The sequence below is a fragment of the Zosterops lateralis genome (genome assembly GCF_965231275.1).
Source record: "Zosterops lateralis genome assembly, chromosome: 1".
Classification (NCBI taxonomy): domain Eukaryota; kingdom Metazoa; phylum Chordata; class Aves; order Passeriformes; family Zosteropidae; genus Zosterops; species Zosterops lateralis.
In genome coordinates this window covers 117,737,717-117,753,158 of record NC_139762.1, presented here as the reverse complement: position 1 = coordinate 117,753,158, position 15,442 = coordinate 117,737,717, and the positions used below count along the sequence as shown (strand labels likewise).

At 41.5% G+C, this 15,442-nt stretch overlaps 1 protein-coding gene across 2 annotated transcripts in view; it reads left to right on the top strand.

Annotated features, from left to right (window-relative positions):
• Positions 1–13,197: 13,197 nt before the first annotated feature.
• Positions 13,198–15,442, top strand: part of PDE7A (phosphodiesterase 7A) — a gene marked incomplete at its 5' end in the record, with an annotated part of 71,762 nt that continues 69,517 nt past the window's right edge. For both annotated transcript variants that reach the window (XM_083858641.1, XM_083858640.1), the window contains one exon: positions 13,198–13,335. In XM_083858641.1, the coding sequence (XP_083714767.1) occupies positions 13,198–13,335 (138 nt within the window). The remainder of the gene's footprint in view (positions 13,336–15,442) is intronic.

Below are 15,442 nucleotides of genomic sequence, written 5' to 3'. Positions count from 1 at the left end.
TAATTGATGGCTGAGAAAGGTAAATTCTTTCTGAAGTGCTGATGAGTAACTATCTTATCTAGAACCAGAAAGGAATGCCTGTTCAGTGGTTGAGTTACAAGTCAAAGAATTAAAGCAAAATGCAATCCCAGTAGAGGAATTACAGACTAATGGATGAGAAGACAGAAGTCTAAGAAATTTGTCCTTTATGAATGTTACTTACTATCAGAAAGTAAAAATTAAAAAAAATTATTTCATTAGAATAAATATTTCACCAATAAAGTAAATAAGCAAAACCATAAACACGAATGCTATTACGCACATAGCCACTGGAAATATTTCGCAATGATCAGAAGACTAACATTTCAGTAAATTAGTAGCTTCATTGTTAACCATTTATCACAGCTGTTCTTAAGTTTTTTTTCTTCACCTTGTTATGACAAGACCTTTCAGCTGGAAAATAGTCAGAGCTGCAACTCAAAATCTGAACTCATAGGCTCACAATTGGCTCAAGTTAATCTTAGGGCTGCCAGCAAAGAAGCAGTCCAAATTTTCACTGATTTTCTTTCTTACTATTATTTTTCCTTAGTTTTCAGCAAAATCAGCTTTCTAGTCTGACTCACTCCACAACTGGCATCATTACTAGAGCTGATGCAATGGAAGTGGTGATATCACACCTTTTCAGCAGCAGTTAAAGCCTTATATTGTTTTCAGCTCACCACAGAACTGCACCTTAAGAAGGACATAGGGGCCAGAACACCATACAAGCAGGAAGCACAAGTAAATTCTGTGGAAGACAGTGCAAATAAGGAGAATCAAGACTCCTCTGGACTAGCTTGTGGCTAAAGAATAGGCCAATGTTTAACTATATTTTAAACACATTAAGGGCCTCTGCTGCCAGCTTAACACTGCCATGGGTATGTGCCACAAGGTGCTGTTCCAGTTGAGATGCTCTCTGCCAATTCAATTTGTTCCAACAAAACTTTGGCAGGTTACCTTTGCCCCAGCAGGATTAGTGCTGCAACAAGTACCGATTGCCCGCATGGCACTAACCCTTCTGTGGTTCCGGCACAGTGCATTTCCTCTGCAACCAGGATAAAAGCAGACAGGCGGCAGAAAATCCTCACCAAGCGCTCTGCTAATTTGACAGAAATGTAATCATGTGCCCACACCTGATCCAGATCAAATTTGTAGTGCTGGGTGATGTGGCATGGCCCAGAGCCAGCGGTAATGATTGTGGAACCACAGCACTCGGCTAAGGCTTCTCCTGCAGAAGAATTACCCGTACAGGAGGCTGCAAACACGGAGTGTGGCCTATCGCTGTGGAAACAGCTTGTGCAGGCTCCCCCGAACATGCCCCGATCCGCACAAAAGAGACATAGCATAACCCCTTGCCAAACCACCTTTCTTTCTACCCTCAGAGGCAGGGTGCTGGGTTAGCTTCTGACTGAGCGCATTAAGCACGGGAGGGAAAAAAAAAAAAAAAAAGGAAATTACATGTCTGAGGTTTTTCTTTCGGGCAAGTCTCTTATAAAAATAAAGGAGTGTACAAATGTCTTTGTTTCCCTGCCAACTTTTATAAGAACTAATTAAGACCAAGAAGAGCTTCATTTTCCTGTTTATTTCATAGAGAGAACAGCTAATGAATTTAACCTATTGATGATTTTGCAGCTGCCTGCTTTAATTTGGTTATGATTGGGAAACAAAAAGTTAGTGTAACAGCAAAGAGCTGCCAAAGCCGCGGAGTGGTCACTGGTGCCTGACCAGTGATCCAGCTGTGTGATCAAATTTCCATTAGGCAGCTGTGACAACAGAGCACAGGCTGTCCTTCCAAGCAAGAAAACAGTATTAAAATTATGGCCACTGCTTAGTACTTGCTTATTTTCAAGTTGGCTGATTTGCCCATAATAAGGTCAACATAACCATAAAGGTAGAGACTGCTGGCATTTATTCTCTGCTAAAGAACATCTTGAACTTTTCAACTTTATGATTTATCCATTGATTGCAATAGAAAATTCAGGGCACAAAATGCAGTGGTAATTGCTATCAATAAATGAGAAACTACACTCTACCTGAAAACAATTTTCAGAGGGAAATATTCACAGGCCTTAACATAACTCATATTTCTTAGTTCAGACAAGTGGACTACAAGGCATTTATTATATCAGGGAGTCCTATGGACTTTGTGGAAATTATCCAGAATTCAATAAAGATTTTTATGATTGCTATAAAGTCTACAAAATAATTTTTAATGTCCTTTTGATTCTGAAGGTGAGATCCTAACCCTCTATAAATCAGTGACAGAACTCGCAATTGAGATTGAGAGAAAATGAGCACCCAATAATTTGCAACTCTTATTTATAAAATTTTCCATAAATTACTGTACATGACTGGGGAACCTTATGGGTTTTACTCACAATAAACTTTAAAGTGTGGTTTTTTTTTTTTTTTCCAAAAGTGGTGGGGGGAGGATGATTCACTTCAGAGGAAGTGAGTTACTTCATTTTCTTGCTTTTCTTAAAAAACAACTCTTCAAACTCTTACATGTTATTTCAAAATATTATTTCAAAACAAATTGCAAATATTAGCCAGGGATTCCCAAACTCTGGTATCCTAGCAGCAGACTACCTAAGCTACTTAAGAAGGCATGGGAACTACTGCTGCCCTGCTGCACCATCAGTCCCCAGCCAAGGTTAAACCTGCATCAGCTTCTGCATAAAGATCTGTACAATTCTAACAACTGGAAATTAGACTATCAAGTAACAGTTAACTCTCCAGATTTCCACTGTTAGTTTTATTCCAAAATCACAAATCTAAAGATGTGAAGCTTTTTCCTGGGAAGCAGGGCAAAGGCCCTTCTTAGCGCAAGCAGAAATTGGCCACCAGAACCCTCTGGTTGGAATGCAGCAGTAATTATAAAGACTTATAGTCTGTGCCATAGAAAGGGGAAATGGGTTGCTGCAGAATGCATGTCCAATCCGAGCAGAACAGGATCCATGTTATGTATTATGTATTGGTAACAGTATATGCTGCTACTGTTGGTTCACATCACAATCTTCTTTGCTGGTGCCAGGCAATAGCAGATTTCACAGATTTTTCTTTTCCTATTTTATTTGAAAGTCACATGAAATTTAAATTAATGTATTGTTGCAAATTGCACACAATTTTTTCCCTGCATTTAATAAGTAGCAATTATTAATAAGTTTGCATGATGAGCATTTGTTTATTTTTTTCCAAGTAGTGTTTAGAAAGATCTATTTCATCAATTGTTTCCCCAAATGGACATTCATGCATACAGAGATGATAAAGTGATAAGAAAAAAAAATATAACTGAAAATGGAATTATAATGCAATTTAAGCTTTTAATTTATTTGCTGTTTGGGAGCATAGCTTTACACTGCACATTTTTCCCGCATCTTGCAATAAACTGGCACTTGTAATGCAAATGGTATTGACTTGCAGTGTATTAGTATTAATTCTGACTTTCAACAAACTAAATTCTCACATTATCTGGGAATTGATTGTTCTGGCTACAGATGCAATGATATGTCATTTGCCTGCAGATCATCTTTTTCAAGGTAGCAGCAAGATAAGGAATCTTCTGCCAAATTAAGCTTTTTGGGCCTGTTCTCAATCCTTTGTAGTCTGCAGAAATGTCAGCATTTGGGTTTTACACTCATTCTGTCTTTTAAGACGGGGCTTTCTACTTATTTTGTGTTGTCAGAAGTCGGGTGTGTAAGTAAAACCACCTGCATAGAACTAAGCAGACGTCATGGTTTTTCCTGGTTTTAGGCATTCTACAAAACATGCTGCCTTGCAGGTTTTGAACAATTTGCAGGCTAGTACATTTGTTCAGATTTTATACATTTTAGTATGAAATTTCTTTCTAAAATATTATATTAACAAACATTCTGAGTCCAAGGTAAGATGAAACATTATAAAAACTGCTTATTTTCTTAGGCCTATGCTTGTATAAAAGTAGTCTACAAATTCCTAGTCATGTAAGTTAATCTAGAAAACTGCTGACATGGTATTGATTTATGTAGATTTAACTGATGTTCTGACATGACTAGAGGGTGCTCTCCATAATCCCAGCTCAGCAAAGCATGTAAGAACATGAATAAAATTAAGTATATGCTTTGTACCACTAACACTTTATGCCAATTAACCCATATTTTCACCACAATTTTTGCTATGTCTATCTTGTATCATAAATATATTACATAAATATTAAACATATGTCATATATTCCATACATACACAACATATTACTCTTATCTGTTATATATTTCAGTATGTTACTCATCTATTCCAATGAATATATTTCTGTGAGATTTTAAGACTAGATTTTCTAAAACGAACCACTTTTTGAATTATAGTATCTGAGTAATTCCTTACATAATGCTGATTTACACCCTGTAGGTGAGTTTTTATGATACAGATGATGTGGTCTAATGTGGGCTGACTCCAAAAGGGGCACTCCCATTGCAAGTTACATACCTGTGCCTTGAACCAACTCTGCTGTTTGGCCGGTCCCACCTTTTCTGGGGGGAGAGAAAGAAGGGTGAGGCTAAGAGTAATTTTTTGCCGGTTTAACTCTCTAAAACTCTTGGCTTACTCTAGAACATCAGTACTGGTAGGAACAAACAGCCAGGAGAAGTGAGATGGAGGGGCATGGCCTCTCTGCACAGCAGGATCTAGTTTAGCACAACGTGTGTTAGCAAAATCTGTATTTTAAAACCACATTTCCAGTGCACTCCACACCATTATAGGGCTCATCCTCTGTGTTCTACTGCACTACTCTGTGCTTCCCCATTCCCTCTTCCATTCAGCTTTTAAAACACAAGACTTGCCTCTAATTAACTGCCAAGCTGCTTTTAAGAAATTGATCAAAAATGTTCTCCTAATACTCAGACTGTCTTTTATCTGAACATTAAAGTTTAACAGAGCTAATCCTTTTAGTATGCCCTTGTCTTAAAAGAACAATTTTCTTTCATTTGGTCAAAACAATGGAGTTCAGGAATTTCTGTAACTAACCCTCCCACCACTTTGTTGCATTTTTGTTGACATATTGGCAATATTCCTTCCAGTTTTAATTGCATTAAGCACATAGAAATTTACTGAGTTGTAAATGTGACAGAGTGCCAGTTGCATTTTTGCAATTGTTAAAAACAAAAGGTCTAGCAAAGAATAAACCTAAATAAAAGCAGAGCTAGTCTCTTGAAAGTAATGAAATCTTCTTGCTGCATTTGCTCAGGTAGTTAATGGGAAGACTGGCAGAATGACAGATTTTTTTCCAAACTTGCAGAGAAGTCATGCTAATGCTAACCCTGACACATTCTTTCCTTCACAAAGAAATGTCAGGATAGTACATGGTGGAAAAACAAGAGTAGCTTCAAATATTTAAACCTCACACTTTTATTCCTGAATGGGATTACCTTCTACTGCTGTAGGTTTTGATAGAAGAGCAGTTCCACCAATGAGCTGAAAAAGAAGAAAAAATATGAAAATCCTCATTATTTTCGTAAGCAAGCCCAAATTTAATGGAGAAACTGAGGTACTATGCTTAAGCATTTTTTGAAAAGGCAGAAAAACAACCACTTGGAATATAATGAAGTAATTTTATTTGAATACTAATTAGTATGCAGTTTTACTAATAATGTGATTCTCTGAATGAGATTGTTAATTCTAATAGTAGTTAATATTAATTTCAATTTAACTTTTTTGTGAGGGAATAATTGCACACAATAGCCCTTCAATAAAAATAAATTTGAATAGTGAAAAAGCCAAAATTCAAGAGGAATGTAGGTGTAAGAGAAAGACTGTAGGTTCCTGTATGTAGTCATCCAAATCATCAGAAGTGCAAATGCTGCAAGTTACTCCAATTCCCATTTCTGATTTGCTTCATACACCAAAGGGAGACTGTTGCTAAAGTGTCCTTTTGTTGCTAGAAACTTTTCATTAATTTTAGCAAATATAAAAAAGCAACTAGTCTACATTTTCATACAAATAAGCTTCAGCAAGGAGTGTGCTCATCTTTAATACAACCAGACATAAATTAAAATGTTCTTTGTCTGAAGAAATTCTAGTGTTATTGCCAGCACTGGTGCTATAAAACCCAAGACTAGTTAAAGCTCATGCTTGATTTATTTATTTTTTAAACAGGAATTGCATTAGCTGCTTCTCCTGTGGGCTCATTTCACTACAAACCTTCTGCAGAATTAATTCAGTGGAAAGCCCCTTCTGCCCTGGAAGAAGGCAGGACCCCAAGAAAGGCCTTATTTTTAACCTATAAACAGGAAAGTGCTTTCCTTTGATTTTTAACAACACAACACAATGAGATTGATAAAACACTGTTGCTTCAGCCTAGTTGGTAAGCAGCAACTTAAGCTCATAATTTCTCTTCTGTCAGTATTTGATAGTCTCAGTTTTAATATTACACAATGTCTTTAGTACATATCAATAGGCCAGTAAAGGATCAGCTACAACATCAGGAATCTTTTGAACTTAAACACGACTTCCAAATCCAAACCTAACCTAACCTAACCCCAAATCCCTAATTTTGGAGAAATATTTAAAAAATAAAAGTCAAAATTGCTTTAGAAAATCCTTGCAAAGACTATGCTAAAAATTACACCTTCATGTAAAGAAATTTAGAAAGGATGTGCAATTTTAATGAGGTACTGGGACAGCATACAAGGCATGAAAAAAGGTACCAAACCAAATCAGAATTAATCACTAGATTTTCTAAAGACAGAATGGGAGATTGTTGCTCTACAGTTTATCATGGAGGCTGCCAGGTACAGTACACTAAGTGGCATGCCAAGAAATTATTCAGCTGGTGAATGTACAATGAATTTGTTACATCTGCTCATAGGGGTCGAAACCCCCCTCCACTACCAACATAAAAAGCTGTGAATTTTCAGATTCTAATAACACCATTAAACTTGTAAGCTGCACCTCAGAAACTGCACCTGGGGTTCTCATATCCTCCCACTCTGATATTAAAAATATTCCGCACATCAGCTGTTATTATTCATGTAAAAATGACACAAAGAGAAGTTTTCTCCACAGGCATATGCTGACACCAACGCCCTTACTCATTTAAACTGTAGTGTGAGGATTTTTGTACAGGTAACTGTAATCATTGAAAAACCAGAAGTCCAGTGGCTGAGACCAGTTAAGCTGGGTGCATTCTAGTTAAAGCTTTTTAGAAGTGCATTTAGGAAGAATGATTCCCAATAATATCTTCAGCGGAGTTAGAAAAAGCTGGCTTTGAACCCATATTAAACTTGTGACAGTCTGTAGCTGTGTTTAGAAATGAATTTGTTAGCCTGTTTCCACAGTCAGTCCTGTTCCTGGAGGCTATAACTTGACAGTAAAACTCCAGTCTTAAATTAAGCATAGAGGATGATTCTTAGGGCTGGAAGCAAATTAAAACTTGAAATGCTCTGGGATAATTCTTTAAATTTCTGCTCCAGCTTGCTGGTTTTGGTGTAGAATTGGTACATATCTATTAGCCACTGTCACTTTAGTGAAACTGAAGTTATTACAAACATTGAAAATATTCTGAACAGGTTTCAATATAATATTTAAAATACCAGAAACTGAAGCAAAAGCAAACAAGAAGTCTGCCCAGACAAGTCAAACTGACTTTATCTGCCTCTCCAGCAGAGTGACAAAACCTGTAGCTAATGGGAACACAGCACACATGACTTAGCTTGTCTTCACTAACACCCTCCTTCTCCATGGCCACCCCAACACTGCCATAAACACCATCACATATCCCCCTTCATCTGATTGACTTCACAGACACTAACTGAAGCACACTTAAATTAGGACAAAGGTTACGCCATATTCCTTCCTTTCAGTAAAGAGAAAGGCAACTTCAAAGAACAACTTGAAGGGCCTGCTGTCTTTCCCTTAATTATTGACTATGAAATTAGCCTTAGGCAACTACTCTCCAGGTTAAGCCTCTAACGTCAGGAATGATGAACCTGGGCCATAGAAAAGATAAAGCTACTGCAATGTGGGTGCAAAAAATGACTGTAAAACATTCCCAGAGGAGTTAGCATGAGTCGACAGGATATACTAAATACCATTCTTCAGATCCCTTCCAGGTCTTAGACTAACTCATTCATGGAATTTTTACTGCTGAGCTGTTTTGAGAGCATGCTTATTAAAATTGCAGATGACAGAGAGCCAGGAAAGTCTGGAAGAATATTGAAGGACAGGACTAGTATTCAATCTTGACCAATCAAAAAAATGGGTGAAGGCAAGTGCAAGTCATTGCACTCAGGAAGGACGAACACACTGATGGGATGATGAAAAGTTCTGCAGAAAATATCCAGGGTGCAGGGGATGTCAAATCAAGGAGGAGACAAGAATGTTGTATTGCTCAACAATTCAAAGAAGTCCAGTGCAGATCCAGGGCAAGGCAGAGGGAAGGGACAGACCAAACAGGGAGAGAAGTACATTTCAGCTGAGCTTCCAGATGTCTGAAATTCCTATGGAAATATACAGTATTCACTCAAACAATATCTCTGGGTAGAAAAAAAGACTTTCTGGTCATGTGCAAAAGAAATGCCAAAAACAATGTCAAAAAATGCAGTTACTGGGGATGTAACAAATGAAGAGACTTTTTACTTGTCTACAGAATAAATCTGATTTTCAGACCACATAAACTTCTTCAGGTAAGAAGAAAAGCTAAAGCATCTTGTGCTTGTTTTAATCATGTACCTGTAAAAATAAACATTTCCTCTGTTCTCACAATGTTTTCAAAGTACAAGCACATTATGCCTTTGAGGATCCTTATTTTCCATTTTGTACAGAGAACATGGGAAAAGCATCCTCTTCTGTTCAGACTGTTCAGTTCTGCTAGTGTTAGCTGGGTGTGCCCCAGAGAAGCACCCCGTGCCATGCAGTTAACCCTGCAGAATGTCGTGCTGGAGTACCTGTGTGATTTTATCTTCTTTTTACAGTAACCAGGAAACTAAACTAACTCTGATTTTGTGATCTTCCACCTCTCCAGTTTCACAAGTGCTGTTCTTTGTGACAAATCCAGCCATCAGTAATGCTTCTTCGTTGCTAGACAGCACTCTGGAAATAATAATGATGTTTAAAAGACATTAACTGCAAATGTGAAAAGAAACACCGAAACATTATTAATGCTCCCTAAATTTGAATACTCTAATTAATAGCTGTATCTGCCATGATAAAGAATTCACAAGACACAGGGCTTACACGGCTGAACTATGGCACCTCATGATATCCTACAATGCATTTAAAGCATGCACCACCATGGTACTCAAAGAACTCTATGGCTGAAATTTAATTCAAACAGAATGCTCTGAATAAACACTTTGGTGTTATTATACCTCTATGACAAAAATCAATAAAATCCTCTTTCCTTTTCTACAAGCTCTTAGCCTGTGGTGAGTGAAGACAACAGAGAGAATTGGAAGGATGTAAGTCACAGAATATGCATTCTTTTTGCAAAAAATGTATATAGGCGGAAAATATGTGACTTACCCCATAATTTTAAGGCTTTGTCTGTCATTCTGAGGTAAGATTCAGGGACGGAACTAGATGATATTTAGGGTCCCTTCCAACCCAAAGCATTCTATGATTCTCTAAGAGTCTCCCTTGTAAGTTCACTCAAGAAATCAACATTGGGCTAATATTAATAACTTCTGTATTTATTAAAAAATAGCAATTTTTGTCCTGAGAACATCACATTTATATGTCAACAGTCACTCACTGCCTGGAAAATCCATGCTTACTTCATAATAATGTATTTCAGTTTTCTTAAAGGTGTATATATAACATTAGAGATTGAAGATAATCTGAGGGACGATACTGGTTATGTTATTTAAGACTATACTGTCTCAGACTGAAAATTAAAGTGTTCTTAAAGAACTAATTTCAAATAATCAGATGGAAAGTATGCAGAGCTGGTAGGAACCATCACAATCAATAACCTTCACTTATAGTTTGACCATACAGGATTGAAATATACACTACTTATATTGTGAAAATAAAAATACACTATTTTCTCCACTACAAAAATGACATATTTTTGATGAATTGAATTTCAGACTGACTAGAATAAAAATCCATCCTACCTGAGTACAGAAAACAAATCCATTATTAGTAGAAAAGAACAAAAAGTAATTTTGAAAAATTATTGGGACAGGGAAATCTTGACACTAGTGGAGCTGATGGAGTTCTATCAGTAACTCAAATGCACTGCTGATTTAAAGTAAGCAGGCCAAATATGAGTAAACTGTCAAAGCATGCAGAAGAAAACCTGACATGTCTTAAATACTGGGGAAAAAAAACCTGAGTACATTATTTTACTTTGAACTACAATGTGCTTATTGTATCTTGAATTCTTGCATGCATGTATTATAAAATCATACTGAGAATGCTTGCGAGATTTTTATTTTTTAAAAAAGAGGGAAAACAGCTGAAAAAACTCTTAAGAAACAGCAGTTGATCCAGTGTCCTCTTCATGTGTCCATATATTATTTTGGCGATCCATGAGACAAGGTGGGATTACAGTTCTGCAAATGAATGAGGTGCATTTCTTAACTTCACTGCTCAAAGTGAAATGGCCATCAGTCCACATCTATAAAACTACCTGCTTCTAGAACGAGTTCATACAGATGAAAATTCTCCATACAAAACACCTATTCTTTCCAAATGGGTTCCTCCAAAGCTGTGTCATTGCCTATAAATAACCACTATCATGTGAAATCTAAACCTTTCTGCCAGTAAGCAAGCACTGAGAAGAACAATGTATTATGCAAAATTAAATCATATGAATAATTTTGCAAAATCTGATTTTTAAGTGGGTCCAGGCACTTCATATATTATTCAAAGAGCAGAAACGTTCCCTTACCTATCATGCTATATTTAGGATTTTTTTTAATGATGGAGAAATAAAAGAGATGAAAGGATGGAAGAAAAAAAAAAAGCAGTTGCAGAGAAACAAAGGGAGGCTTAGTCCTATTAAAAAAAAAAAAAAAAAAAAAAAAAAGACACAAAGTTTATTTTGAGGTGTCCCAGCTAAGGCGATGTACATAGTTATGGACCAGTAGATCACATCATGAACTATTCCTTTTCTCCCTTGAAGTGCAATTCCTGGAATTGTGTGGTTTGCAGGAACCTAATTTTTTACGTTAACAAAAATTACATGGTTTTACCTCTTTGTCTTGCAAAAAAAAATCCCACTTCTCCCCACTCTAAAAACGAACCACAACGTTCAAATGTAAATACAAACTTCCCCAGTGTATTGCATTTGACGGATGATGCATTTTGAAACAAAACTATCTTTCCATGTTTGATTTTCAGGCAGCTGCCCAAGCTGGGTGTTGGAGGCCAGGCTGTCCTGACTGGTGCCCAGCGTCCTGCAGGAGCAGCCAGATGTGGCCCTGGTGACACCACAGCCCCTCAGTGCTGTCCCCTCAGCCTGTGGGGACAGGGATGGGGAACTGGGGGCTGACGGACGCACGATACTCTGAGCTGGAAGGGATCATCATAGTCCAGCTCCTGTCCCTGAACAGCAGGACCATCCCCAAGAGTCACGGCTGGCTGAGGGCAATGTTGAAACACTTGAACTGTCAGGCTGGTGCTGTGAGCACTTCCCTGGGGAGCCTGTTCCAGTGCCCAGCCACCCTTTGGGTGAAGAACCTTTCCCCAGTATCTGGTGTAAACCTCTCCTGACACAGCCTCACGCCATTCCTTTGTGGATGAAGTGTTATCACACCGAGCCAAACCCCCACCCACCCCTTTCTGGCCCAGGGGCTCCAGGGCCCCTTGGGTCTCACCCCAGCAATGCTGCACCCGGGTACTGTGCCCAGTTTTGGGCCTCGCAATTCAGGAAGGATATCGGGGTACTGGAGCAAGTCTAGAGAGGGGCAATGGAGTGGGGAGCACAAATCTTAGGAGCAGCTGACACAGCTGGGGGTGTTCCGTCCCCTGGGGGAGAAGGAGGCTCGGGGTGACATTACAGCTCCCAACAGCTCCTCAGATGAGGCTGTAGCCAGGTGGGGCTTGGTCTCTTGTCCCAGACAACCGACAACAGGATGAGAGGACATAGCCTTAAGCTGCATCCTAAGAGGTTCAGGTTGGACTTCAGGAAGAATTTCTTCACACAAAGGGTGACTAGATTCTGGAATGGGCTGACCAGGGAGGCGGTGAAGTCGCTGTCCTTGGAAGTGTGTGAGGAAAGCCTGGACGTGGCACTCCGTGCCATGGTCTAACTGACACGGTGGTGTTCGGTCGCAGGCTGGACCCGCTGCCCCCTCAGGCCTTTTCCAGCCCGACCCGCTCGGCGGTTCCGCCGCTCCGGAGGCGCCCAGGGAGGGAAGGAGGGCGGTGCCCCCCCCGCCCCTGCCGAGGCGCGAGGGGGAGGGGGCAGGGCGCATGCGCGCGGCGCGCGGGGCCCGCCGAGCCGCCCCTGCCTGGTGCGCGCGGCCGGGGAGAGTGTGGGCAGCGGTGACGTTATGACGCCGCTCTGCGCGTGTCGCCAGCCGCGCGACCCACGCACGGTCCGCCGGGCTCGTGCCTGCTCCTCCAGCCGGGCCGCCGCGCGCGGGCGGGGCGGAGGCGCCATCCCTCCTCCTCCTCCTCCTCCTCCTCCTCCTGCTGCTGCTGCTGCTGCTGCTTCTCTCCGCTCTCCTCCTCCTCCCCCTCCTCCTCCCCGGGTCCCCTCTCTGCCGGCCCGGCCCCTTCCCCTCGGCACAGCGGCGCCTCCTCCTCCCGCTCCCGGCCGTGCCGGACAATAGGGGCGAGCGCGGCGCGTGTCCCGGAGCCCGGCGCGGCCCCGGCCCTCCATGCGCGGCGCCGGCAGCGGGGCTGACAGCGGCTCCCGCCGGCGGCAGCGCGCCTGAAGGAGGGAGGGAGGGAGGGAGCGGCCGCGGGCTGCGGGCCGGGACTCGCCGCCCCGGGCGCTGACAGAGCCGTCCCGCTCCGCCGCCTCCCCCTCGCTGCCGCCGGCGGCTCCCGCCGGGCTTTGGCGGCGGCTCGGCACAAAGGCGCGGGGCCCGGCGCGGCCCGGCCCGGCCCCCCGGGGGGCGCGGGGGCGGCGAGGAGGCGCCGGGCCCCCGCGGGGCTTCGCCGCCCGTCCTTCCCCGCTGCGGAGAGCCCTGCGCGGGCAGGTGCGGCGGGCGAGGCCGCTGCCCCGCGGCGGGCCGGCGCACGGAGGCTTCGTCAATGGAAGTATGTTACCAGCTGCCCGTGCTGCCGCTGGACAGGCCGGTGCCGCAGCACGTCCTCAGCCGCAGAGGGGCCATCAGCTTCAGCTCCAGCTCCGCGCTCTTCGGCTGCCCCAACCCCCGGCAGCTCTCGCAGGTAGGCACCGCCGCCGGGCCCCCGACACCGGCGGCGAGAAAATGCAGCGTTCAGTGTTTTCCTGACTGCTTATTGCCGAGGTTATCTGTTTAGCATCGCTCGCGATGCGAGCGGTGAACTCCGTGGGGGTTATTTCCACAGCCAGTGGGCTATTTGTTTTTCCTGTAATTTTTAAGGTAGGGCTGTTTCTTAGTTCTTTTATTGGCTTGAGCTTTCTTTTGAAGGGTTCAAATTTCCTATGGGGTTGCCAAAAGCTGCAGCGACTTTACCGAAATGGTGAATATGCACTGCAGTGTTTTATTTGGGATGCTCTGCTTTTTCTCCCTCCAACTATTGAGGCTTGGCAATTTGTCTAGAAGGAGACAAAGATCCTTGGCTTTTTCGTTTCCACGGTATTGTTCCCAGCCCATATTACATCAGTCACAATGTGAATGGTATTGTGTTTTGTTTCATCTGATCACGTTGGAAATACTGTGAAAAAGGTCATTATGACTATCAGGACAAAAGGCAGGTTTTTCTTGTGAACACTGCCCTAAATTTCTGGTTGTGCGTTAGTATGGTTTCCCAGCACCCAGTGATAAAATTATGTTCTGGCGGAAGTCTCTGGAGAAAATCTGGAATTATGGTGGAAAGCATATGTTTTGGTGGGGAGTCAGCGTTTTGGCTTCGAGGGATTTCCTATGTCGAGATTGAAAGGTCTATTTAAGTGCTGTGAACTGTGTTGTCCTTACAGAAGATGTTGTCTTTGCATGTGTAATGGTATTTTTTTGATCTGCACATTTTTGATGTATCTTATTAAGTTATTCTAATTTTCTTTTTCCCATGACTTGCTGTGCTACACATTCGTCCATGTAGAAAGTAGAGAGCTGCCAGTCGCTTTTGGCTTTGTCCCCTGTTTGGTAGCAGTGGAGCTTTGTGTGTGTGGGTGAGCATTAGGCACATGTATGTTGGGACAGGAAAAATCAACAAAATACTGCGTTAATGACCAGGATCTTGAGCGCATGTGGAAATAATTATTAACAAGCCAATGAAGATGGACATATGTTGACAGTGCTTCCTTTTCTGAGTATAAATGTAATAATTTACAAAAACTTTGGTTTTATGGCAAGTTAATTTTCCATGTAGCAACCGGGTTAGGATCTTTTCCATTTGTACTGCTTGTTCTGAGCTGTACTTGGTGATGGTGACTTTTCCATATGTATAAGTTGTCTTGAAAGTCCAACCTAATACAGCACGCTTTGTTCTGTGCAGATAAGAGTCTCCCTTGTTTAAAGCATTCCTGGTTTTCTGAAAAGGAATAGGCAAAATGGTCAAGGTGATACATTGTATTCCTTCCTGTATGGTCTCCAGAACAGGTGATTTGTGAAGTGTATACATGTTTACCAAATTCGGTCTGGTATTGATATTTAAAGTGTTTTTTCTCCAACTTTCAAGCTTCTCAATGGATTCCTTGTTTTCTGACCAATGTGCTGCAGGTATATTATTGAGTTCCAAGAAGAGGTGCTGGAACAACTTGTGAAAAGGGAAAGTATTTGTGTTTGACCAAGTAGTATTTTGTCTCATTAACCAGCAAGTAACTAAGTTTATGCATTAATAAAAAGAAATTAGGATATTTAAGTGAGGAAGCCTTTGCTGTTACCAGACCTCTGATTAGAGTAGAGCTTTACCTTTTTTCCCCTTTCTCTGAATCTCCTGCAAACAGTAGGATGTGAACAGGTCTACCAGACCTGCAATCACAGATTGGTGTAAATGATGGACTAAGAACCATTTACCAGTGAGATTAATGATTCTGTGTAACTCCTGAACTTAACTTCACCTTACAAGTCTCTTGTAAGACATTCCAGTTTCATTCTTGTCCGAAGAGAGCTGAACCCTGAGCAGTTTGTCGTTTTCAGTCTTCTGCTCCAGCTGGCTTTGAGCAATAGGAGTAACGCTGGAGATTTGTACCCAAGGAGCTGGTATGTGCAGCCAGCATTTTACAACTAATATGCATTTAGCAGATTTTCTTGAGAAATGTGAGGTCTTGAAAATTACATTCCCACTTAGAAATTAAAAGTGATGTAATTGAATCATAAGATGTTTTATCTTATCCTTCCAGCAAGAAGGT